We start from the raw sequence: 25903 nt of genomic DNA, 5'->3' as shown, positions 1-25903 counted from the left end.
AGGAGTGCATGCATCTTGAGTTCGTTTGCAGTGGCTGGAGGCCCTAGTGTGCCCATTCTCTCTATCTGCCTCTTTCTCTTGTCTGTCTGTTGCTCTCAAATAAATACATAAAAATAAACAGAAAAAAACTTTATTAATGTCCCAGAATTAAATTGCAAACACTTGGTGTCTGTGGAGGTTTGACTCCGGTGCCCCATAAACTCAGGTGCTCTGGATGCTAGTCTTCCCAGCTGATGGCGACTGGCAATTAAAGCCTCCTGGAGGCAGTGTATTCTTGGGGGTGGGCTTATGGGTGTTACAGCCAGTTTCCCCTTGGCAGTGTTTGGCACACTCTCCTGTTCCGATTGTCCACTTATGTTGGTCAGGGGGTGATGTCCACCCTCTGCTCATTGCCATCATTTTCCCCTGCCATTGTGGAGCTTCCCTCTAGCCTGTAAGCCAAAATAAACCTCTTTTTCCCACAACCTGCTCTTGGTTGGGTGATTTGTACCAGCAAAGCAAACCTGACTATAAGAGTAAAGTGGTATTGCTACTAGACACCTGACTGTGTGGCTTTGTTTGGCCTTTGGAGCTGATTTTCAAGAGGAATGTGGAAGGACTTAAAACCTTGGCCTCAGAGACACCTTGCAGTGCTGTAAGTACAGCTTGATGGACTATTCTGGTCAGCCGAAAGACCTGAATGCAGTAAGAACTATGGACTGTGAAGTTTGGCTTATGAGGGTGAGAAAGATCTTTGCTTGGACTGAGCTAGAGGCAAGTTGTGTGAAAAGCCTGCTATTATACCCATGTCCTGAGTCGTACAAGGTTGCTTTGAATGGAAATAAACTGCTGTGAGCAGAGGGATATGGCACAGAAAAAAAAAATATTTTGCACGAGGGAGCATATATGTCTGGAGTTCATTTACAGTGGTTGGAGGCCCTGACATGCCCATTCTCTCTTTCTCTCTGCCTCTTCCCCCCTCCCTCCCCCCCTCTCTGAAATAAATAATAAATAAATAAATCTTTGGATGAAATGCTGCCCGTTCAGCTGAAACTGAGAGGTTACAACCTTTGAGATTGGGCCAGCTGACCTGCACTGGGACAACAGGAAAAATGTAGATTCTTTTGAAGAGGCCTGAGTGCTCAAGGAGTGTCCTGTTCTTCAAAGTATGCTTTACCCCTGCCCCCAGATTAACAAATTGGCACCCTTCCTGGTATTGTGGAGTCTAAGAAATGCAGGAAAGAGAGGGTCATTGAGTTTGCAACACTGTCTTGTGTTTTGGAAATGGCCAAGGGCAGTGTGAAGCAGGTTTGCTGGATGCCTGCATGGAGACCCAGTGGAGATGCCAGGACCACGAAATGGCTGCCAAGGAGAGCTGCCAGCCCCGATGAAGTTTTCCAGGACTGTGAGTAGCCTAGCTGGAGGGGCGGAATAAGAATAAGACTTGCTGCTGGTTTGAATTATCGGACATGGAGACTTGTCACTGACTAGAGTTGTTGGACTTAAGAGCTAGATAGTTTGAGGTTTGCCCTGTTTAAATCTTGTAGTGGTTGAATACTTCTTTTCTATGCCAAATGCCATGTTTTACAGTGTGTTTATTCTGTGCCATTATGGGTTTTTTTGAGGGGAGGGGATTTTTTTTTTGGTATTATGGCTGTTAAAAGACCTTGGATTATGGGGATATATGAACATCACTGGAATTGATAAAAACTACGGGGACTGTTAAAGTTAGATTAATGCACTGCATTTTACATCATGAATGGTTATCAGTTTATGGGGGCCAGGGGCGGAATGTGGTGGTTTGATTCAGGTGTCACCCATAAACTTAGCTGTTCTGAATGCTAGTCTCCCCAGCTGATGGAGATTTGGGAATTAACACCTCCTGAAGGGAGTGTGTTGTTGGGGCAGGCTTATGGGTGTCATAGCCAGTGTCCCCTTGCCAGTGTTTGGCACACTCTCCTGTTGCTGTTGTCCACCCTCTGCTCATGCCATCACTTTTCCCGAACATTGTGGAGTTTCCCCTCAAGCCCATAAGCCAAAATAAACCTCTTTCCCACAAGCTGCTCTTAGTTGGGTGATTTCTACCAGCAATGGGAATCTGTCTGTAACAGTGTCTAACAGTTATATCACTTTGCTTAGTAAAAATGAGGTTAGAAGGACTGAGTATCTGTACTGACATAATCTGTCATCTAAATTTACACTGGGGAGCTTATTGGACACTTGTTTTATTACAAAACATGCTCCAATATTCACGTACAGTGTTTTGTAAATTACTTTATTTTACTAGCATTATACAGTTTTGTTTTTCAGCAAATCAGCAAGAGAGTAATGGCATAAATCAATATCATACTCTTCCTAACAAGTGATAGTAGGCCATTTATTAGCACTAAGGCCACTAGAATCTCAGCTGAAGGTATTATCAGACACTTCCATTTAAACGCCATTTAAGAAGGGGGGGTGTATCTCAGGTCGATGGGTGATTTCGTCATAGAAAACAGGATTCTTAGGGTTCAGCTATCTCAGCAAAGGCCAGGGGGCCTCCTAGGGGTCTGCTACCGGCTCCAGCTCTAAAAGGTGCCTCGAGCTTCTGCACTGAAGGGATGGAGAACAGGAGCAACTGGTGAGAGTGAAAAAGAAGGAGTGCGGAAATAACCAAAATTATTTTTAGACCAGCGTTGGTCAAAGAGCTCTGCTTAAAAGGTCACATGGTAACCAATGTCTCCTACATTGAGCAAAGTGGAAAGGCAGGCAAAGAGACAGTTGAATTCTCACATTTTCTCCGTGCAGTTGGATGGACAAAATTGGCCTTCCTTACGCTTCGTGCCTTGTTCAGTTCTGCATGGGGCTCCTTTGGTGACCTTAGAGGCCCTGACCGTCGTCCTGCTGCCAGCTTGCGTGGCGGTGCCCGGCAGCATCTAGCCTGCAGCACGTCCAGCCCCAGAGGCACCTGATCAGTTTTCTCATCGTCTACAGGTAAGTTCTGAGTCTTCCATCCATCCATAAATGGTCTTTTTTAATTTGCTATTTCCCTAACTGTTAAGTAGCTTTAATTTTTAAAAAATCACTAGAATATTAAACATAACATCAAAGAACATAAGTCACGTAGAAGGGATTTTCTTTTAAATAGCTATGACTAATTAAGAAGAAATGTCATTGTTATTCCATTAGGTTGGTAGGCAAATATGGATAAAGTAGAACAGTTCAATGCTATTAAATACATGATCATTCTAGAGTGTTTAAAATTAAGCTCAATACCTCTGATACTCTGGAAGAAAAAAGAGGAACAGATGCCTTAATGCTCAATGAAACACTGCCAACAGACACCATACAAGTGAGCTTGGGATAACATAGTTTGTCTGAACTCTTTCTGCCTCCACACAGAAGTGGTTTTATACAGCATCAGCCAAGTGTGACACTTTCCCTTTGTAGTCACAGTGGACAGTCATTCCCACTAGCTTTGGAACAGTGTGAGAGGATTACCACCAGTTCAGGTGCTCCTTTCAGTTCAGCTGATCCACAAAACAGATTCTAAAAGGAATATTTAACTAAGTAAGTTTCCTTCTACATCCTCAACTTTAATTAGAACATTCTTTCTCAAAAAAGACCAAAAGCAGTGTGTGTTGGTGGCGGGGATACCACAAAAGCCTTGAGAAGGTGGTTGGCCAGGCAGAGAGTAAGGACACCATAACTTACTTACTGAAGGACATTCATTCTTACATGTATTTAAAATTCAAGTAAGGGCTGGAGAGATGGCTTAGTGGTTAAGGCGCTTGTCTGTGAGGCCTAAGGACCCAGGTTTGACTCCCCAGGACCCACATAAACCAGATGCACAGGTGATGCAAATACACAAGGTCACTTATGAGCACAAGGTAGCACATGCGTCTGGAGTTCAATTGCAATGGCTAGAGTCTCTGGTGTGCCAATTCGCTCATGCTCTCTCTTTCTCATTTAAAAAAATAATAAAATCCCAGCACTCGGGAGGCAGAGGTAGGAGGATCGCCATGAGTTCAAGGCCACCCTGAGACTACAGAGTTAATTCCAGGTCAGCCTGGACCAGAGTGAGATCCTACCTCCAAAAAATAAAAATAAAAAACTTTAAAAACTCAAATAAGTTTGGTTATCTGGCTTCATTCCCCTCACAACAGTACCAAATAATAATAATAATAATAATAATAATAATAATGATCAAAACTCAAGGCAGAAGCTAGTGGGGAAACAAAACTGCTGAAGAAAGAGCAGCAAAACTTAGTCACAGTCACAATCACTAGACAACAAAAAATGAGTTAGAATTACAAGAAATACAGTGTGAAATGCAGGAGATGTGGCCATCGAGGGAGGACTTCAAGCACTCTTTCTCTGTGATAAGAAAGGGAGGTAGTTTTTCAGCATGGAACAAAACAACAACATGGGTTACAGAGGAGATGTTCAAACTGGACACATTTTAATATTTCAACTAAAAATAGACTTTTAAGAAAAGTAATCTGACTAAGGAAGAATTATTTTATAAAAATGAAAATAGGAGCTGGAGAGATTGCTTAGTGGTTAAGGTGCTTGCCTGCAAAGCCTAAGGACCCAGGTTCAATTCCCCAGCACCCACACAAAGACAGCTACACAATGTGGCACATGCATCTGGAGTTCACTCGTAGTGGCAGGAGGCCATGGCAGGCCTATTCTCTCTGATTGCAAATAAATAAATAAAGCATTTTTTAAAATTAGGGTTGGAGACATAGCTCAGTGATTAAAGCCGCCACTTGCTTGCAAAGCCTGCTGACCCAGGTTTGATTCCCTAGTACCCATGAGAGTCCAGCTGCACAACATAGACAAAAGGTCTTCAGGCTCCTCTCACTTCCTCTTTGAAACATTAATTTTTAAAGAACGAAATAGGGCTGGAGAGAGATCAGAAGTTAAAGGCTCTGTCTTGTAAAGCCTAGCAAATAGGTGCACAAGGCAGCACGTGCATCTGGAGTTCACTTGCAGCAGGAGGCCCTGACACACCCATTCTCTCCCTACATCTATGTCTCTCTCTCGATCGCTCTCTCTGCTTGCAAATAAGTAAAAAAGAATGTTTTTTTTTCAATTTAATCAAAGCATTCATCTACTGATTTTTCTGCATACTGAGGATTTATACATTCTCCAAAAACACGATTACCTCAGAAGATTTTAGACAACCAATACATAAAGAAAAAGAAAAGAAAGAAAGAAAAGGAGCATCTGGAGGAATGGCTTAGCAGTTATGGTGTTTGCCTACAAAGCCAAAGGACCCAGGTTCAATTCCCCAGGCCCCACATTAGCCAGATGCTTAAAAGGGGCTGCATACATCTGCAGTTCATTTGCAGTGGCTGGAGGCCCTAGTGCACCCATTTTCTTTCTCTCTCTCTCTGTCTGTCTGTCTTTCTCTATCAAATAAATAAATAAATAAAAACAAAATATTTTTTAAAATACAATTAAAAAATAAGAAAGGGGAAGAGAAAGGAAGGACTGCTATGTAGTTTAAGACCTGTAAGGGGCAGGGGAAGATTCGCTTAAGTCATGGTTGTCAAACCTCCTTCCTAGTCTTTCTCTCATGCTCTTCCAACAGTTCCCAACAGTAGCTGCCAACTAGAGAGGGACTCTTGGATGACTGTACCAGCTACACTGCACTCTTCCAAGCTTCTGCAACACAGCCCATGTTATTTCATGCCTCTGGTTAGTCCATCCCCATTTGTGCTCACGGTTACCATGACATTTTAATTACCGCAATGTGACCCCAATCCCAGGTTAAAACAGGTACTGCAGTGTGATTAGTTTAAAGTCAAACCCAAAGTGTTTATTATAAGTGTCTCTCTTGGAACAAAGAAATGCTGTTCTATTTCCATGAGGGATATACCCTGGTAACTTTAACACAAAGGAAAGCTAAAGAGGCAGGGACCAGATAAGAACAAAGGCCTGGGCTTTCTGGTGACACCAATATGTATAAACAAGAGGTGTTATACACCTTCCTATCAATATCTGAAATGATAAATTTGCAAATTAAAACATATTGGCAGGGGCTTAGTGGTTAAGGTGTTTGCCTGCAAAACCAAAGGATCTCAGTTCAACTCTCCAGGACCCACAAAAGCCAGATGTACAAGGGGACACATGCAAATGGAATTCATTGCAGTGGCTGGAGGCCCTGACATGCCCATTCTCTCCCTCTCTCTTTTTCTCTGCCTCTTTTTCTCTCTCAAATAAATAAATATATTTTTTCAAAAAAAATTTAAGAACACATTGGCAGTACATGCATAAAATTACAGTGGTGGTCTTTACAAGAGATTTTGATTTATATAATCATAGTGCCATTTATGTGTCTAATGTTTATGAAACTAAGAGAAAATGAGCCACTGTGAGCACCAGAATATAGTGTGAGAGGAATAATTACACCTGTGGCCCTGTGCCCCATGAGGTCATCCTGAAATGAGGCCCAAAGAAAGTAGAGAACGCAAGCACTCACCTAGAGAGTCTGTCACAAAGGGCGACGGAGGACTGGTGGGGTGCTTCTCATGGAGGGTGGTGAAGAACAAGTAGGGTGCTTTTCACGGAGGGCAGGAAAGGACAAGTGGGTGCTTCTCATGGAGGGTGATGAAAGACAAGTGGGGTACTTTCCATAGAGGGTAGTGAAGGACAAGTGAGGTGCTTCTCACAGAGGGTGATAAAGGACAAGTGGGGTGCTTCTCAGAGGGCGGTGAAGGACAAGTAGGGTGCTTTTCATGGAGGGTGTTGAAGGACATGTGTGGTGGTCTCCATAAACCAGCAGTCAACTAAATCACCAAAATGTCACACACAGAATGGGCCACAAGGAAGAAATTTATCAAGTGGGTTCTGGTTTAAAACACCTTTGATTTAAAATAAATCTCAGGCAATATAATATTTATCTTATCCAAAAATGAGGTAGTTTCACAAAATAACATTGATCACTATTTAGTAAAAATAATTAATACAATTATTTAAAATGTTATGGAACATAAAACTGATGATATATACACTAAATAATTATGGCTCAGAAAATATTTATGACATTTCTGTGTTAATATTGCAGAATCTATTCAGTATATGTACTTTGAGTCATGTTAGCATTTGAACTAGAATTACAATGTACTTATTTTTAAATTTTCTATCAGAAACTAGGCATTTTTGTTCACACCTTTAATCTCAGCACTTGGGGGGCATAGATTAGAGGATTACTGTGAGTTTGAGGCCAGTCTGGGACTAAAGAGTGAGTTCCAAGGCAGCCTGGGGTAGAGTGAGACGCTACCTCAAAAAAAAAAAAAAAAAAAAAAGAGCCAGGCATGGTAGCATGCGCCAAGGCTACATAGTGAATTTCAGGTCAGCATGGGCTAGAGAGAAACCCTACCTTGAAAATCCAAAAACAGAGCTGGAGAGATGATTTTGTAGTTAAGGCATTTGCCTGTGAAGTCTAAGGACCTAAGTTTGATTCACCAGTACCAACATAAGCCAGATACACAAGGTGGCACACGTGTCGTGTCTGGAGTTCATTTGCAATGACAAGAGGCCCTGGTGCCCTCATTCTCTATCTGCCTCTTTCTCTTCCTCCGTCCCCCAAATAAATAGATAAATAAATGTTTTTTAAGAAAACGGTTACATATTCGTATTTGCAAAGGATAGAATAGTGATTCCTGAGTGGTTCAAGGACAGAGCTCATTAGTGGAAGCAAAATCTCAAATCAAGAATTGAGGATTATTGGGGCTCATGAAAATGTGTGGTTTTACCAGGAATAGATGGTAAAATCCTATTGCTGAAGACTGCACATACTTGGGCTGCAAGGCTACTGAGAAATCCTATTGGAACTGAGCTGATAACTCCTCCATGTAGACTAGCTGACAGAAAGCTGGAAGAAGCCATTCTTCATGCAGTTCAATGGAAGATACAAATCATCAGTGAAGATGCTCAACAGTGGACACTGCAAGCATTATATTTGGCCAGCCAGGCCAAATGAGCCGATGAGTGCAATAGTGGCATGTCTGTCATGGTGGAAACCAACTGCCTCTAATTAGACTGGAGGCTCACTCCATGGGAGGGAATACATCCATGTTATTAAAATCCTACAACAGGGGTAGTTATGAGCCGTAGGGGTGTAACATCTGCTGATGTCTGGCTAAATGTGTATACTATCCTCATCAAACTACCCAGTGAGCACTTCTCTTAATGGTCATACTCACATATTAATGCTAATCTTACTTTTAGTAGAAAACCTTCTCTTTCCAGATGCCAATGACCTTGGGATGACCCAGAAGGCATCATAGTGCTGGAAAGAAGTGACAGGCCTGTTCAGCACTACAATATCTGTATCACACCTTCCAAGGCTGAGGGTCCATTGCGGAAGAGGTGGCAGAAAGAATGTAAGAGCCAAAGGAAGGGTACAACTCCTTACAATGTGCTCCCCCCAGTCACAAAATGTCCTGGATATCCATGACCTCGCAGTGCCTGACACTACCTACATAAGACCATCATAACAGGAGGAAAAGATGACAACATCAAAATAAAAGAAGGCTGGAGAGATGGCTTAGCAGTTAAGCACTTGCCAGTGAAGCCTAAGGATCCTGGGTCAAGGCTCGATTTCCCAAGACCCACATTAGTCAGATGTAGGTGAGGGTGTACACATCTGGAGGTCATTTGCAGTGGCTGAAGACCCTGGCATGCCCATTCTCATTCTCTCTCTCTCTCCCTCTCTCTATCTGCCTGTTTTTCTCTCTCTCTCTCTCTGTCGTTCTTGGATAAATAAATTTTAAAAAATAATAAATAAATGAAAGACTGATTGAGAGGGGGAGAGGATATGATAGAGAGTGGAGTTTCAAAGGGGAAAGTGGGGGGAGGGAGGGAATTTACCATGGGATATTGTTTATAATCATGGAAGTTGTTAATAAAAAATAAACTTAAAAAAAAAAAGAAAATGTGTGGTTTTCAGCGAAGACAGACTTTTTCGCTGCTTTTTCTTCCCCAGTGATTTCCAAGATCCCTGGGCAATGTAAATTGAAATGAATTCTGAGGCAGAAACATGAAGAAAACAAAGCTGTAGAAACTACAGGGAGAGACAGGGGCAGTGGCAAACATTCAAGCTGGCATCATGCACTATATGGAATGTCTAGCAAAACATGTCCATTTAAAGTTGTCAGGAGTGCCAAGAAAAGCAGCCAGCCCTGGCAAGTTTCCTCCCTTGGTGGACTAATCTGCAAAGGGCTTCTAATGCAAAACATTCTGAAGTAAATGAAGTACAGAGGACATTGTCAACATGGCCAGTAGACTTGGATTTTCGTCTCAGCTCAATACCTTCCTAACTATGAACTTAGCTTAAACTTCTCACTCCATAACCCAAAGGCAAAGCGTTACCAGGACCCCAGAGCCCAGGATGACAATCCACTCTGCACGTAAGAACATATTTGAGTTTCAAACAAATAGTTAATAAAGGGAAATATAGACAAGGCTTTACCATAAGTTAGGTACTATCAATATTGCTTAATTAGTACATGCTTTTAAATATTTTAAATGATTAAATGAAAATTTCAAACAAGTAATGGATTTGTCAGATCAACTATTTTACATTTTGCCTGCTTTAGCAATAAAAAGTCCCATGTCATAGAGTCTGTATGTTTCTAAGAGAATGCTTTACGTTGTAACAGCAACAATGATCTCCTCACGCATTAACAACAGTGGCAGAGGCGGTCTCACGGCAAGCACGTGGGCGGCAGGTGCAGGCTGTCCACCAGCTGGCTCTGTAACCTTCTGATCTCTTAGGACAGCGAATCTGTTCAACAGCCCTATGTGGTCATTCCTCGTTAGTTGAATGCTTTCTTCTCCTTTAATACGTTCAGAATCCCTATTCCTTTAGCTTGACATCCTTTTATTAAAACAGAAAGCTCTCTATAATGCAAAGTAAAACTAATTTTACACTCAGTCAACAGAAAAGTCCAGAACTGATTAACATAATATCAAAAATTGTTAATGTTAGTAGCATGTAAAATGTGTGTTTCTTCTTTCATTGAAAAAATAATCACATAAAACAAAAAGCAAAAACAATCACAGAAGAGGACAAGAATAAAAATTTCAGTGAGCTAGTATTCCCTTAATTCATGAAGTACTTAAGATAGTTAATTAAGTAAAAAGAACTCAATTACACAAATGGAAAAGTTTAAATTTGATCTAAGAGCAAGCTAACTTATGTTTACTCAACAATGATAAGAAACATGCAGGCTAAGTCTAACTGGTTCTCTTGCTCCATTGTGGGCTGCTGCTCAACAACACGGCTGGAAAAGACACCGTCCAAAAGTGATGCCCGTTGTGCCAAATGCCTGCCTATTCTCCACAGCCACCACCAGTGAAGATCTAAGGACACTGGAACAAGTGACACAAAACACACCGTGGCTAAAAGAATGAGCACTGCATTCTGACAGTCCTTAGGCATCTAAGGGCCCCTCCGTCCCCTTAACCTCAGTTACCTCATGTTAAAGAAAACAAACTAGAAGGTTGAGACAACAGTATCTAGTCTACAAGGTCACCATGACGGGTGAAGGAAATACCACAGAACTAACTGCAAGTACTTAGCACAATCGGACATAGAGGAAGTGTATAAACAATGACCTTCCTCTGGACCCACTGACTGACCTACTGACCTGTCACCTCCAATACAGGCATTTCTGTGGCAGTGTCAGCAAGTAATCGGTGGCTACACTGTGTCTCACTCAGTGGCCATTCACCAGTGCTGCTAACGGCACTGCTTTCCCCAAACTGGCGAGAATACGAACTACACTGATCTCAGCTGTTTCTCTTACACCACACCTGCAGTGTGTAGTAAGGTTCAGGAACTGTCTGTCTTCTACACACCCGTACTGAGATGTGTTTTCCACATCCTTTCTTAAAAATTAATTATTTTTATTTATTTATTTGAGAGAGAAGAGGCAGAGAAAGAGAAAATGGACATGCCAGAGCCCCCAGCCACTGCAAACAATCTCCAGACGCATGTGCCACCTTGTGCATCTGGCTTACGTGGTCCTGGGGAACTGAACCTGGGTCCTTTGGCTTTGCAGGCTAGCACCTTAACTGCTAAGCCATCTCTTCAGCATCCCCCATATACCTTTTTGTCACAGCTTCCTAATCATTCATTTCTTTTACATTCACCCATAATAGACCAATCAGACTAGAAATATCGTGAAAAAATTTCATTTCCATAACTATGCTTTCCTTTTAAAGGAATCTCTATTGATTTGCTAATGTGTAAGTCACCTCCATCCTACTCCACAGTTCCTTGTGCACACTTTGTCCTCACTTTGGGGATCTTTTCTTCAATAAGGTTTATGATGAGCTAATAGTCAAACTGCTTCCTAAAACATAGAGGTAAACTTACTAGTTAGGAGCAAAGAACATGTTCCAGATGAATCAAAAGGCAAAGGTTTTTAGAGCCAGGCATGGTGGTACATGACTTTTATCTCAGTACTAGGTAGGCAGAGGTAGGAGGATCACTGAGGGTTCGAGGTCACCCTGAGACCACATAGTCAATTCCAAATTCCAGGTCAGCCTGAACTAGAGTGAGACCCTACCTTGAAAAGCCCAAAAATAAAAGTAAAAAAAGACAGAGGTTTTTAGAAACTCAATTATAGGGCTGGAGAGATGGCTTAGCTGTTAAGGTGTTTGCCTGCAAAGCCAAAGGATCCTGGTTCGACGTAAGCCAGATGCACAAGGGGTCACATGCATGCGTTCATCTGTAGTGGCTGGAGGCCCTGGTGTGCCCTCTATCTCTCTCTCTCAAATAAATTAAATTAAATTAATTAAATAAATAAATTATCTTGCATAGATTTATTGAAATTTAGTTATAAAATTCCAGTTATGAAACTCACTAGGTTCAAATTTAAACAAGTAGATGTTATAAGGAGAAATACAGTAGAGCACCAAGATCTCCCATCCACACACCCTGAGAGCCTGCTATCTGAAACAGAGTACGTACTTACAGGATGGGTTTGCAGGTCTGGGATGTTTTGTGGCTCATGGTTGTAGAGGTGCCAGCCAATCCGGGAAGAGAGCAGAGCACAGGGCAGCAGAGTAGGTCATGCCATGACAGGCAGAGAGCAGGGGAGTGCTGACTCTCTCCTGAAGCCTTGGGTTTACGGACTTTAAGACAACATTTTCTTTCTTTTTAAAATATTTTTTGTTTATTTATTTGAAAGTAATGGACACAGAGAGAGAGAGAGAGAGAGAGGGAGAGAGAGGGAGAGGGAGAAAGAGAGAGAATGGGCGTGCCGGAGCATCCAGCGCTGCAAACTAACTCCAGATGTGTGCACCCTCTTGTGCATCTGGCTAACATGGGTCCCTGGGGAATCGAGCCTCGAACCAGGGTCCTTAGGCTTCACAGGCAAGCGCTTAACCACTAAGCCATCTCTCTAGCCCTGAAACAACATTTTCTTGACAGAGAGAGAGAAAGAGAGAGAAGCAGATAGAGAAAATGGGTGCACCAGGGCCTCCAGCCACTGTAAACAAACTCCAGACACATGCGCCACCTTGTGCATCTGGCTAACGTGGGTCCTGGGGAATTGAATCCAGGTCCTAAGGCTTCAAAGACAAATGCCTTAACCACTAAGCAATCTTTACAGCCCAGATTTTTGGGGTTTTTTTTGTTGTTGTTGTTTTGTTTTTGTTTCTTTAATTTTATTTATTTATTTGCAGAGAGAGAACAGGTACACCAGAGCCTTCAGCCACTGCAAACAAACTCCAGATGCATGTGCCCCCTTGTGCATCTGGCTAATGTGGGTCATAGGGAACTGAACCTGGGTCCTTTGGCTTCACAGGTAAACACCTTAACAGCTAAGTCATCCCTCCAGGCCTCCCCCCTTTTTTTTTTTAACTTAGTTTATTTTTCCTAGAAAGGAAAAAAAAAAAACAGTGTTGACTCAGTAAATATCCCGGTATTTAAACACAATAATTTTTTATTATTTTTATTTATTTATTTGAGAGCAACAGAGAGAGAGAGAGAGAAAAACGGGTGCACAAGGGCCTCCAGCTAGTGCAAACGAACTCCAGACGCGTGCATCCCCTTGTGCATCTAGCTTACGTGGGCCCTGGGGAACCAAGCCTCGAACTGGGGTCCTTAGGCTTCACAGGCAAGCACTTAACCACTAAGCCATCTCTCCAGCTCCCACAATAAAAATTTTAACTGGATTGTTAGTACCTGTTATTTGATTTATATATGAAATGTGTGTTCACATTTTTATAAGGCATTTATTTACTTAACAATAAATAATAGTCACTATGGGTTAGGTACTTATCTATGCATGTAACAGACTTACTCGTTTCATACCCATTGTCATCCTTACTATCACCTTGAGTTTACCTACGGAAAGACATGACAGGAAAGCTTCGTCATGGTACCACGGCCACCTATCTGGTTAAAGAGCACTAGAGTTGCCACTGCCAGCCATCTAGTAGTCAGACCACTGTAACAGTAGAACCCTGGTTGAATTTATTTTCATTTTCCTTCTTGAACAATCTGCACTGTCTTATCATGATACATGTAGTGAGTATGCTATATGGATGAGTATTTCATTGTCATTAACACCCAACATTGGTAAAAGATTATTTAAACAAATTCACCTAAAATCCAGGCTAATATTCATAGCCAATTATTTTTTAAAACTTTTATCAAGATTTATCTTAAATTCTGAAAGTAAGCCCAGCATGGCAACACACAGCTTTAATCCCAGCACTCAGGAAGCAGAGGGAGGAGGATCACCGTGAGTTTGAGGCTAGCCTAAGACTACACAGTAAATTGGGCTAGAAAGAGACCCTACCTAAAAAAAGCCCAAAAGTAGCTTAGAATATTCTTTTTTTTTAAAATTTTTTATATATTTATTTGAGAGCGACAGACACAGAGAGAAAGACAGATAGAGGGAGAGAGAGAGAATGGGCGCGCCAGGGCTTCCAGCCTCTGCAAACGAACTCCAGACGCGTGCGCCCCCTTGTGCATCTGGCTAACGTGGGACCTGGGGAACCGAGCCTCGAACCGGGGTCCTTAGGCTTCACAGGGAAGCGCTTAACCGCTAAGCCATCTCTCCAGCCCTAGAATATTCTTAATATTACTATAAAACTGTAACTATAATCCTTTTGGGAAGAAGAAGCAAATTAAGCAATGAAGTGAGGACAAACTTACTTTTTTCTGAGAAGAAAAATTCGATAACCTAACAGCATGACTACAAACTTTCATTCTACAAAAAAAAACTCAACAATTTTCCCAATCTGTTCAAATTATTCTCTTATGAAAGCCCCACCAGTCAAAATCCTTGTTAGTTTTCTCTTTTCCAAAGTATTCTGCTATAACTGCACCAGATCTTTGTTTTTTCAAGTATTCCTAATGCAAAGTCTACCTCAGAGGACCTCACCTCTGTAAATGTCTTGCCTGTCACCAGGACACTATGGAGTAAAGTGCCACCATAAACATAACAGAATGCTGGACAGTAGGAATGCCAGTGCAGCTACAGTAGGAATTAATTTTATACAGGATCAGGACCACTAATGAATATTTTGATATCTGATATGTATATTTTTTAATAACCAAACCAAACCATCGATTCAGAATACCAAAGACCAGAATTTACAGGTCCCCTCTTTGAGGGTGAAGGGACAGGGCTCTCTCCTGACTCCTGGTCATCGGAGCATTTGTGACCTGCATTCTCTCTGGACATAGTGCTGCAAAGAAGCTGGAGACACTTACGTGATATGACATGGTCCATGTACTGAGGTAAGTAAGGAGCCCAGGTGTCAATGGCTTCTTTTCGTCCTGCCTGCTCAATTCTTCTCAACTCTGCTAGCAGTAGGGCCTGTGCAGCCTCCCTTACCTACAAGTTTACAGAACCAGATGCAAAGAAAGAAAGTTGGTCAGTTTGACGTGAGTAGCCCTCACTTAGGAAGTGCACAGAAAATACAAAAACCCTGTTTATTTACATAAGCAAAACCATTAGCTGAATAATGAAGCAGGCGTTTAGAGTAACTTGGACACTGGCACTGGACGCCTCCCACAGGACCAAGGATGCTCTCATTCGTGGGCAGAATTATCCATCACTCTCTGAGGCTAAACCTTCAACTTCCAAAGCATTCTTTCACTCTAATACAGCATGTTCAAATGTTAAACTTTAATATGATTATTATCATTAATACTTAGGCTGGAGAGATGGTTCAGTGGTTAAAGGCCCTAGCCTGCAAAGCCTGACAGGCTGGGTTTGATTCCCCAGTACCCACATAAAGCCAGAATCACAAAGTGGTGCACGTGTTTGGAGTTTACAGTGGCACTAGGCCCTGGTGTGCCCACGCTCCCTCTCTCTCTCTTCTCATTACAAATAAATAAATCAAAGTATTTTGTTAAAAAACTCAATTGAAGACTACTAAATCTGTTGGGCATAGTGGTACATGTCTATAATCCCAGCCCATGGGAGGTAAGGAAGGAAGAATAGCAATTCAATGTCATCCTCAACTGTGTCTCAAGTTTGAGGCCAACTTAGACCTGGCTCAAAAACAAGATTATTTTTTCTCTTACCCTACAGAAATTTTTCATGTCTAGTAAATTTCTCTGTATACTACAATTCTACTGTGGCTAAGGGAAGGGAGCCCAGGACAAATATGTTACAGTCACTTACTGCACAATGATACTTTGGTGAATAACAGGTCAAATGGACATCATTGTCTCATAAGATCAGTTCTTTATTTCAAATTTACATCTTACCAAGTCTTTAAAAATATTATTTGTGGGGCTGGAGAAATGGCTTAACAGTAAAGGCACTTGCCTACAAAGCCAAAGGACCATGGTTTGATTCCCCAGTACCCACAAAAGCCAGATGCACAAGGTGGCACATTCATCTGGAGTTTATTTGCAATGGCTGGAGGTCCTGGCATGCCCATTCTCTCTCTTCCTCTCTCTGCCAGAAGTGAGGGTGATCTGGCTGCGACATCTGTCACCCCACTGATCACCAGGGTTGATTCAGTTGATCTGGCTGGCTAGGCAGGTCTCCCCTTCCTCCCTCACCGCTCCATGGGCGTCCCTCCCAAAGCTGGTGCTCGGTACAGAGGAAAACCTTCCCGGAATGGAGGAGGACCAGTCTTTGGTCAAGGGTACACGAGGAGCTGCGCTCCCTGCTACAACCTCCAACTGAGCTCTATCGGCCTCTCTCACTCTCAAATAAATAAATAGAAATATTAAAAAATATTTTTGTTTACTGCCTCCAAATACTGATCTCTTATATGCTCAAACAGGTGTGACTCCACATGGATCACATACACCTAAGATATGAGTGAAACAGGAAATATATTCCTATGGAACCTCCTTCATGTCCATGAAGGGAGTCCTCCCACAAAACCATACCAGATTTTCTTTAAATAGGGCAGATAACTTTTGTTTTGAACTTTAAGTTTAATGTAGTTTTGTTTTAGCTCAAGCTGGTCAATTCTGAAGCCAAGGAGTAGGCAATTCACTAGTTGTAACTGAAGGGATGAATCGTCTGTGTCTGAACAAAGCCAGGGTAGCTGACTTCTGAACAAACTAAATTACAGCTCCACACCAGCCCATGAGAATCTTAGCTGCCGCATTCCATGTGGAGCTGAGGACAGGGAGACCAGGGCAGGAAACGTGTAAAAGTCATTCACTGCTCAATGGTGTTTTGGTCAACAACAGGATACATGATAGTGGTCCCAGAAGGTGATCTGGCCTAGTGACATCGTGGCCATCTTGGTTTGTGTGAGCGCACTGTGTTGTTCACATGTCGAAAATACCCTAGTAGCGCAGTGCTAAGCCTACACCACTGTCACCACACACCGCCAGAGTGAGTCTTTGGAGAAGTAAAGCTCTTGAATGACAGCAGCTACTGCAGCCATAAAAGTCAAATGTCATAATAGAAATAATATCTATAAGCCGGGAGCAGTGGCGCACGCCTTTACTACTTGGGAGGCAGAGGTAGGAGGGTCATCGTGAGCCCAAGGCCACCCAGGGCTAGAGTGAGAGCCTACCTCGAAAAACCAAAGCTCTATAAAGCATGTGTATTATGTCCCAGTGTGATCTACTACAGCAGAAGTCGGTAACACACACAACGAGTGCCGTTGCGGAGCCAAGCACGCGCAGGCGCTGTACTCACGGCTCGACTCATTTCCCTTTGGGACCCGAGCAGCAACAGCTGTGCTCTAACCCTCTGCTATTCTGGTACTAATTGTCCCCACTTTACAATCGAGCTCCAAACAGGATAAGAAAACTGCCCAGGGTCACAGAGTTAGTATTTATTGGAACTGATATTCAAAAACCCATTCTGTCCTAATTCCAAAGACTTTCTCATTCCACTGGATGATGACTGTTAGAATTTCATTGATGTGATTATACTAAATGTGTGATCTTCGGGAGGTAGTCACATGACTATGATTTCTATAGAAATGGAAACTTACCAAATAATTCTACAAAGAACTTGAAACATCTTACAAATATTAGAATTCTTACAAGTAAATGAATAAATAAAGTGCAGTATTACTGTTTCATATATAAACAGAGAAACAACTCCATGGGAATCTTGAATCCATATTTTCTATCACATGCTGAACTGTTAATAAAGATAAATGAGATAAGCACTAGCCATTTCTGTTTGTAACTTACAAGTAACCAAGCCTTTTGAATATTTTGTTATCTTCCTTATTGCCTCAACATTACCTCTAAACATCGATCTTGCCATCTTCGCGCTAGCATCTCCAGCAGTGGGGGCCTAAACTTATCCAGCCCCAGCAAGTCTGGCAGCATGACACAGTGCATAGCAGCTAACTGACTCCAACCTGTCAAAATGCGACACATTGTAAACACCTTGAACATTGGGCATTTACCTAACTATAAAGTTTTATTTACATGCATTTATCAAAAACAAATATTAAAAGGCTAGCCCCATTAAGTTATGTTATAAATGATCTTAATTTAATATTGGACATTTTATACAAAAATTACATAGCATGAATTTCATCCCTAAATAATGTATTTGGTAAGCTATAAGAACTCTTAACATTTTGAAACTAATTAGACAAATTCCCAAGGAAAACACATTTCTAAAAAGATTTCCTAAAATAAAACACAGAGCATGGGAAAAGACAGAAACAAAAACATGTAAGAGCCACAGGTGTGAGACTGTTGCTACATAAAAGGACATTCACACAATCTCCAAAATGGGTTCCTGTCACTTAAGGATATCCACACAGATATTCACCATGGGTTCCTGTCACTTAAGGATATCTACACACATATTCACCATGGGTTCCTGTCACTTAGGGATATCCACACACATATTCACCATGGGTTCCTGTCACTTAAGGATATCCACACACATATTCACCATGGGTTCTTGTCACTTAAGGATATCCACACACATATTCAAAATGGGTTCCTGTCACTTAGCGATATCCACACACATATTCACCATGGGTTCCTGTCACTTAAGGATATCCACACAGATATTCACCATGGGTTCCTGTCACTTAGGGATATCCACACACATATTCAAAATGGGTTCCTATCACTTAAGCCATGCCAATATGTGTGCCAAAAAAGATGGCTTCTCTTTTGGGCCAGAGAATCTTTAATTAAGATAGTGATCCTCGTTCTTAGTAAATGAGTCAAAAACTTAATCACAATCATAACTGTAATAACAATACCAATTTTAGAGGAATGATGACATACTACAAAATTAAAACTTGACAATGCAAAATTTACAGTCTTAAAGATCATTAATTCTAACTTAGAATAATGGACGTTAACTTGTTCAAAATTCTAATTCTTAATATGGGCTCTAATTATATGTAAAAGGAAAATGCTCTATACCACTAAAAAAAAAAAATTTTTTTTTAAGTACGGTCTCGCTCTAGCCCAGGCTGACCTGGAATTCACTTGGTAGTCGCAGGGTGGCCTTGAACTCATGGTACTCCTTCTACCTCTGCCTCCCAGCTGCTGGGATTAAAGGTATGCGCCACCACACCTGGCACCACTAAAATATTTTTTTTAAATGTAACCAGATAGCCATTCTAAGTCATTTTATCCCTATTTTAAACTTTTCTTTTTTTTTTTTTTTTGCTTTTTGAGGTAGGGTCTCATTCTGGCTCAAGCTGACCTGGAATTCACTATGTAGTCTCAGGGTGGCCTTGAACTCTCGGTGATCCTCCTACCTCTGCCCCCCAAGTGCTGGGATTAAAGACATGCGCCACCATGCCTGGCATCTTATCCTTATTTTAAAGTGTGAAAAATACCTCTACCCAATGAATGCCTAATCCTTCTCAAATTATATATGAGAAAGTTATTACTCCACAATAATTTTCCTCCGAGAATCACTTTTGAAGCCAAATAACCAAGGAATACCCACTACCACTTAGAATGTATTATCTACGAACAAAGAAATTTATCAAATTGATGTCTTGAAATAATTTAAACTTTACTCGTCTAAAATAACAAAGCCCTATAAAAACATGAAATGATCACTAATTGTCAAAAGGAGAAAGACAGAAAGAAATACAGACAGAGAAGACCCATTTAAAGGCTCATCTAGTCAGTGGTAAAAGTCCCACCAACTGAAACAAACATGTAATTACATTAATTCATGTGATGATCACACACATTTTAGATTGTAACTTACAAGACAGGATACACATATATATATGGCACAGGGGGTATATATAATACATATATATATATATATATACACACACACATATATGTGTGTGTGTGTATACATACATATATATACACACACTCATATATACACACACATATATAACCTGTACATGTAGTTACATATATGTATATACAATACAGGGATGTATATACAATACCAAGCAATTTCTTAATGTAGTTTAATGCTTCATAGAAATTTATTTCCTAGAGGTATTTATCAGCTAAATTTCAAAATTATGACAATTCTAATTAAGGTCCAAGGTCTAACAGTGTATATTTGAGTTAAAAAGTAATTATTTTTCATATATTTTAACAATCATTATCCTAATTATTTTTGCTAATAATGTAGTTTTTACATACAAACTTTAGTATACCTCTATGACAGAAAAAACAAACAAAAAAAATCAAATTAGTTTTAGGTTCTCATATTTTCTTCCCAAAGAAAAGATGGGTTCTGTACTTCATGTGCAGTATAGCATTTCTTCCACTTGAACAGACATGTAATATTAGTGAAACATCAGAATCATTCTCAGTTATATTCTAGATTTAAAAAATCTCCTCCTGTATTATACAAAGTGGTAGATGATGGAGAATAGTCACATGCAGAACCAACAGGATCCGTTACATTCCCGTGTACTATAAATAGTCATAGGTAGGTCTTGGGAACAAAGGTCTCCAGGTTCCACTTGCATTTTCGGAGCTCCAAAATTACTTTCCATTTGTGGAGCTCCACAGGAAGGATAGGGCAGCCCAGCTCAATGTAAAGACTGAAGTGATGGATTTTGGGCCATAGCCTGAAGCAGAATGGTAACAAGACAGGCGAGTTCCTACCAGCCAGTAATCAACCAGAAGACTTCCAATGAGAATGGAAGCCCACTCCTGTCTCCTCCTGACCAGGGCATAAGGTTGTGTAAAGACAGCAAGGAGTGTCCGTCACCAACTAGTGACAGATGTCAAGGATTTCATGAGCACTAACGCCACACATCACATGGTAAATACCACCATAAACCCCTCTTCTCCATTGAACACTAACTCCACACAGAGACTGGCACCTCTGTGCTCATTCAATAGTACTGAGAGGGTGGCATACATGATTACACTAGGCGGCAATAGTAGCACTTCTCTGTGTGTGGCCCTTGGCATTGAGATTAGCAAACAAAGTTATGAGATGGGAACCCTAGCATCTCATACACAACAAAGCAGATGACTGGACAACTCAGGCCACAGCACAGATGGCAGGTGCTGTTAGGAGGGGAGATACCTTCATTGACTAAGAAACAGGAAGGTACAGCAGGAGTGGTAGCAGGGTCAGAGGCAGGGTGAGCAGCGTCAGACCGCGCGGAGCCGGCACGGGCAGTGGCTTGCCGAGGAAATAGAGGAAATAGAGAGGAAAGAAGTGAGGAACAGTGGTTTCTGAAAAAGAGCTTAGTATTAGTGAAGACTGAAAACAAAGTCAGCAAAATATAGTGAATGTACAACTGAAAATGATGTTTTAATCAGAAGAGCATGCCTCCTAAAAACATAGCAGGGAAAGATGTATTTTAAACAGCAGTTAGTGTAGTTCAACTTCCTCTTAATGTCAAGAGCTATTAAATGATACAGATAAGTGGTATGTCAAGTCTGACAAAACACAACTCTAAAACAAGGACGGTTACAATAAAAAGTGGCAATATATTGGGATTTATCAAAAATGTAATTAATATATATATATATATCACATGGTCAAAAACATGTATGCTAGCCTTCTTACTGTTAATTATACTTTTCTAATAGTTCAAATACCCTGATATTATGTTTAAACTATTTTGAAATCTCAAAACAAGATTCAGTGTATCAAAACTCAATTATCTATCAACCTGTGAAGAATATATACTGTTCATTAAATGTAACTCTTCCCAGAAGAATCTTAATATAGTGTCACTCACTGAAGTTTAAAAATATTTGCTTTGATATAATGCTGTATTTGCTAAAAATAATTGCTAGGAATATTTTAATTCTTATACAATAGAAGAAACAATGTCCTTGCATCCCATCCTCTCCACTCACCAAAAAAAAAAGTTGTCTGTCAGAAAAATGTTTCAGTTTAAATCATCAAATGAAAAAGCAAAAGGACCGACCGTATGGCACACACATTCTACAACTGGAGGTCAATGTTAAGATTTAGAGGTCACCATTCGACACTTCCTTCCTATGAAGAAATTACCATATGTCATGCACAAGCCTATCCAAATGGCTCCCTCTCCTTTCTTCTGTCACTGAACAGCAAGGCTTTGGGCTCCTGAGCAGACCAGGCATTGTCTGCTGAAGGCTGTTTGCTTTACATGCAGCGAAAGTTCTTTTGTGATGATAGACCAGCTGCATGAAAACAACTTTTTCATATTTTCCACACGAATGCATCATAATGTCAACCAGGCACGTGTGAGGTAAACAGAACTAAAGTCCATGAACAGCCACAACATAAAAGAAAATTTAATTCCATAACCACTAAGAACCATCTCTGACCCTCATCCAAGTTTTATTTGAGAAGCTGTAATTCCCTTTTGATTAAGACAGACTTGGGTTTTTTTTCATTATGGAGCTGTAATTATTTTGTGTTGTACTTTTATGGAAGAAAGCATTTCCTTTACTGGTATATGTCACAGCATCTAAGCACTCCATTATGAAGTAATCTTGCAAAGAATCTCAATTTTATTTTTCATCTCTCTTCACCACTTAATTTACAAATTTATTTACAAATTCAGTTATCACCTCCCTATGCAAAATGCTGGTGGTCACTGGTGGTGACAAGTAGTATGATTTTCTGGTTTGAATTTTATGCCACTAAAATGTTGAGCAAGAATTTCTCCTGAGACTTCTGACAACTGAAACTTTTTTATAATCTCAAATTTCTGTCCCATGAGAAGCGATTTTAATTGTTTTACTTTATATCTATCTGAATGAGAGGGTAAGGAAAACCACACTTTGTAAATGAATAAAAGTTTTGTACGGGCTGGAGAAATGGCTTAGCGGTTAAGCACTCGCCTATGAAGCCTATGGACCCTGGTTCGAGGCTCGGTTCCCCAGGTCCCACGTTAGCCAGATGCACAAGGGGGCGCACGCGTCTGGAGTTCGTTTGCAGTGGCTGGAAGCCCTGGCGTGCCCATTCTCTCTCTCTCCCTCTATCTGTCTTTCTCTCTGTGTCTGTTGCTCTCAAATAAATAAATAAAAAATGAACAAAAAATATTTAAAAAAAAAAAAAAGTTTTGTACTAACTGCTCAGACTTCACTTGATGGATCAAGTAATTGGAATTACCAATCTCAATGCACAAGTGTGCAAGGAAGTCAGAAATATCACTGGAGAATGTCACGCTGTCATACTTTGCCCACATACAGGTGTTAGACAGTCATACTAAGCCCACCCGCAGACTGTCCCTAGCATGCAATGTCCCTCCCTCTGCAGACCGTCACACTGCCACAGGCAGAACTATTAGACCGCCATGCTATGTACAACAGTGCTCAACATTTGTAACCATCTTTAAACAACATAAAGAAACAGATTCTAGGTAGTATACTTTGGAATCATATTCAAGTGGCATTTTATAAACAAAGGGTTCATTTATTGGATACGAAATTAAGAAATCAGATTTGCTATACTTTAAAAATCTCCGTATCACAAAAGAACTTTGCTCATAAACCACACAACTGGAAGGGTAAAATCTAGAACTATGTTCATGGTTTACTGAAAAACTAAACTGTCACTGCTTTTACTACTGTACACATAGAAAACTTAGCAACAAAATAGAGTAGGAAATATCACTTCCAACATAAAATTCTTATGACTTAATGATGAATAATAACCTTAAACAGCTTGGAGAGGTGCTGAGCCCTGGAAAGCCACACTGCAGGACATCAGCCTCTGTGTCTTATGATGGAGAAGCTGCTAGCCCATGTATGGGCTTGCTTCTCTGGCTAGGGCTTAGTAACATACAAGGGAACATTGGTTTAGCACAGTTCTAAAATGGAGACATGGAAGACAGAGTTCTACCATTTTATCAGAAGGTCCTTTAAGAAAGTACTTTTGCAGCTAAAAGCCTTTTAAAAACCTCAAGCAACTGTTTTTTCTCCCATGAAAAAACAAAGATAACAAACCTATAAACATTTTCTCTGGCTTTCTTTTAAGCAGAACAAGCACATATTTACCCCTATAATATTCAGTTTCTGTTTTTAAATAGACATTTCATTTTCAGTTGATATAGATAAAAAACTCCCTACCTTCCCTACTCCTGCTGGGATATAAAAACATGAATGTGACCATTTTGAATGACAAGCGCTTGACATACTGGTGTAAATCTCATAACCCCTCCAGTTTATAATCACAAACAGCACTTACATTTTCAGCTGGCAAATATATATATATAAACAACATTTTAAAAATAAATATGCCACTTAAAGAAAGGAGGTTTTTCAAAGCTTAACATTAAAAAGATAAGATTACTGATGAATAACCTTAATTAAATCTGAGTATCAGCCAGGCGTGGTGGCACATGCCTTTAATCCCAGCACTCAGGAGGCAGAGGTAGGAGGATCACTGTGAGTTCAAAGCCACCCTGAGATTACATAGTAAATTCCAGGTCAGTCTGAGCTAGAGTAAGACCCTACATAGAAAAAAGAAAAAAATCTGAGTGTCACATGGTAATCATGATTGGGCGGGTTGTCAGGGATCAGGGAAGGAAGAAGAAAAGGAGGAAAGTAAAGAGGAGAAATATGGAAACAGTAGAAGTGAGAAAACCTATAGAGCCAAATAGAACACCATGAACTTAGCATAAGGCATTCTGCACCAGCTCTGGCTACCAATGCAGATAGCTTAGAGCTACGTCCTCCTTTCCATACACTTCCTTAAAGTCGATGCTGTTGTGGACGTCCTATGTAAATGGACAGTCTACTTATCTTCCAATCAACATGAAGCATTTAGAAAAAAATCAGTCATTTGGCGTCATGAGTTTCTGATATGTGACACTACATACTGTAATACTCTGTCTACTACTGTCCACATGTGGTAAATTCAATGTTTATATGACTGCCCTAATTTATGGAATAACTTTGTTATGAATGCAATCTAAGCAAGCAAATACTCTACTGCCCTCTCATGCCTTTGTCATAAGAAAAATTCCTACTTAATGATTCATCCTGATGCCAAAGAGACGATAAAAGCCAGAGACAATCTAAACCTCATCCTGAGTGCGTGCACCACACCCAGGAAGACTATGCACTGGAATGGGACATTGCTGCTCTGGAGTACTGTACCACTGGGCTCAGAGGCAAAATCACCTTCACAGAGAGCCCCACTCCTCGCAGAAACTAAGCCCCCAGATTAATCTGCAAAGATGCCTAATGAGATACAATGGGATAACTAGGAGGTGAGCACAGGTACTGTAATCCAGAGTGCTTTTGTAGTGCCAATAGGTTGGGGAGCAAGCCCAGCACTAAGGTGGATAATAAAGCACACTGTTTAATATGCCAAAGAGCACATTCTAGAATTCAAGAACACTGAGGGTGGTCATGCACCCAGAATCCCAGCAGTCAGTAGGCTGAGGCAGGAGAACCACAAGTTTGAGGCCTTATTAAACTATAACTTTAAAAGAAAACAAAGCAGGGCAGATGGGAGAGTCCCCTGCAGCATCCTAGAGTGCGACTAAGCAGCAACCACTCAAAGGATGGCGAGGCAGTGTGCACCGTGCAGAGGCCTGACAAGAAGTCCAGGGCAGGGAGCCAGGGCAAGCAGATAAGCACACAGGACTCTCAGAACTGATGCCTCTGTCTTCCATTTACTTCTACTGCCTACCTAGATCAGCGATTAGGTTCATGTGTGATTTACCACACATACAAACTACTCACTACACTCCTCAGACTAATCTGTCTATCCTCCCAAACAGAACTGTTAGGAGATGTATGACAAATATGTTTGAAGAAATTATGATATCAAACATTCATTTCAATACCAAAATAGAAAGGCTTCATATGCCACCCTAAAGTATGTTATTATATAAGTTTCTTTAATAGACAACCCTCACCTTAAAACAAATAAATTTATTTATTTATTTATTTATTTATTTATTTATTTATTTATTTATTTATTTGAGGGGGGGAAGGAAGAGGCAGAGAGAGAGAGAATGGGCACACCAGTGCCTCCTGCCACTGTAAACGAACTTCAAACACATGTGCCATCTTGTGTATCTGGCTTTACGTGGGTACTAG

The 25903-nt window shown here is 40.8% G+C and overlaps 1 protein-coding gene across 5 annotated transcripts in view; it reads right to left on the bottom strand.

The window, feature by feature from the left end:
* The window catches only part of Wdr7 (WD repeat domain 7), a 314228-nt gene that overhangs the window by 199096 nt on the left and 89229 nt on the right, over window positions 1–25903 (bottom strand). For 4 of the 5 annotated variants that reach the window (XM_004654764.2, XM_045134797.1, XM_045134798.1 and 1 more), the window contains 3 exons: window positions 20931–21029; window positions 17675–17793; window positions 14708–14831 (listed from right to left, as the gene is read on the bottom strand). In XM_004654764.2, coding sequence (XP_004654821.2) covers window positions 14708–14831; window positions 17675–17793; window positions 20931–21029 — 342 coding nt within the window. The remainder of the gene's footprint in view (window positions 1–14707; window positions 14832–17674; window positions 17794–20930; window positions 21030–25903) is intronic. The other variant, XM_004654765.3, reaches the window with a different exon arrangement.

This window comes from Jaculus jaculus, chromosome 15 (genome assembly GCF_020740685.1).
Source record: "Jaculus jaculus isolate mJacJac1 chromosome 15, mJacJac1.mat.Y.cur, whole genome shotgun sequence".
NCBI lineage: Eukaryota > Metazoa > Chordata > Mammalia > Rodentia > Dipodidae > Jaculus > Jaculus jaculus.
The sequence above is the reverse complement of the archived record's forward strand: the minus strand, read 5'-3'. Positions and strand labels throughout refer to the sequence as shown.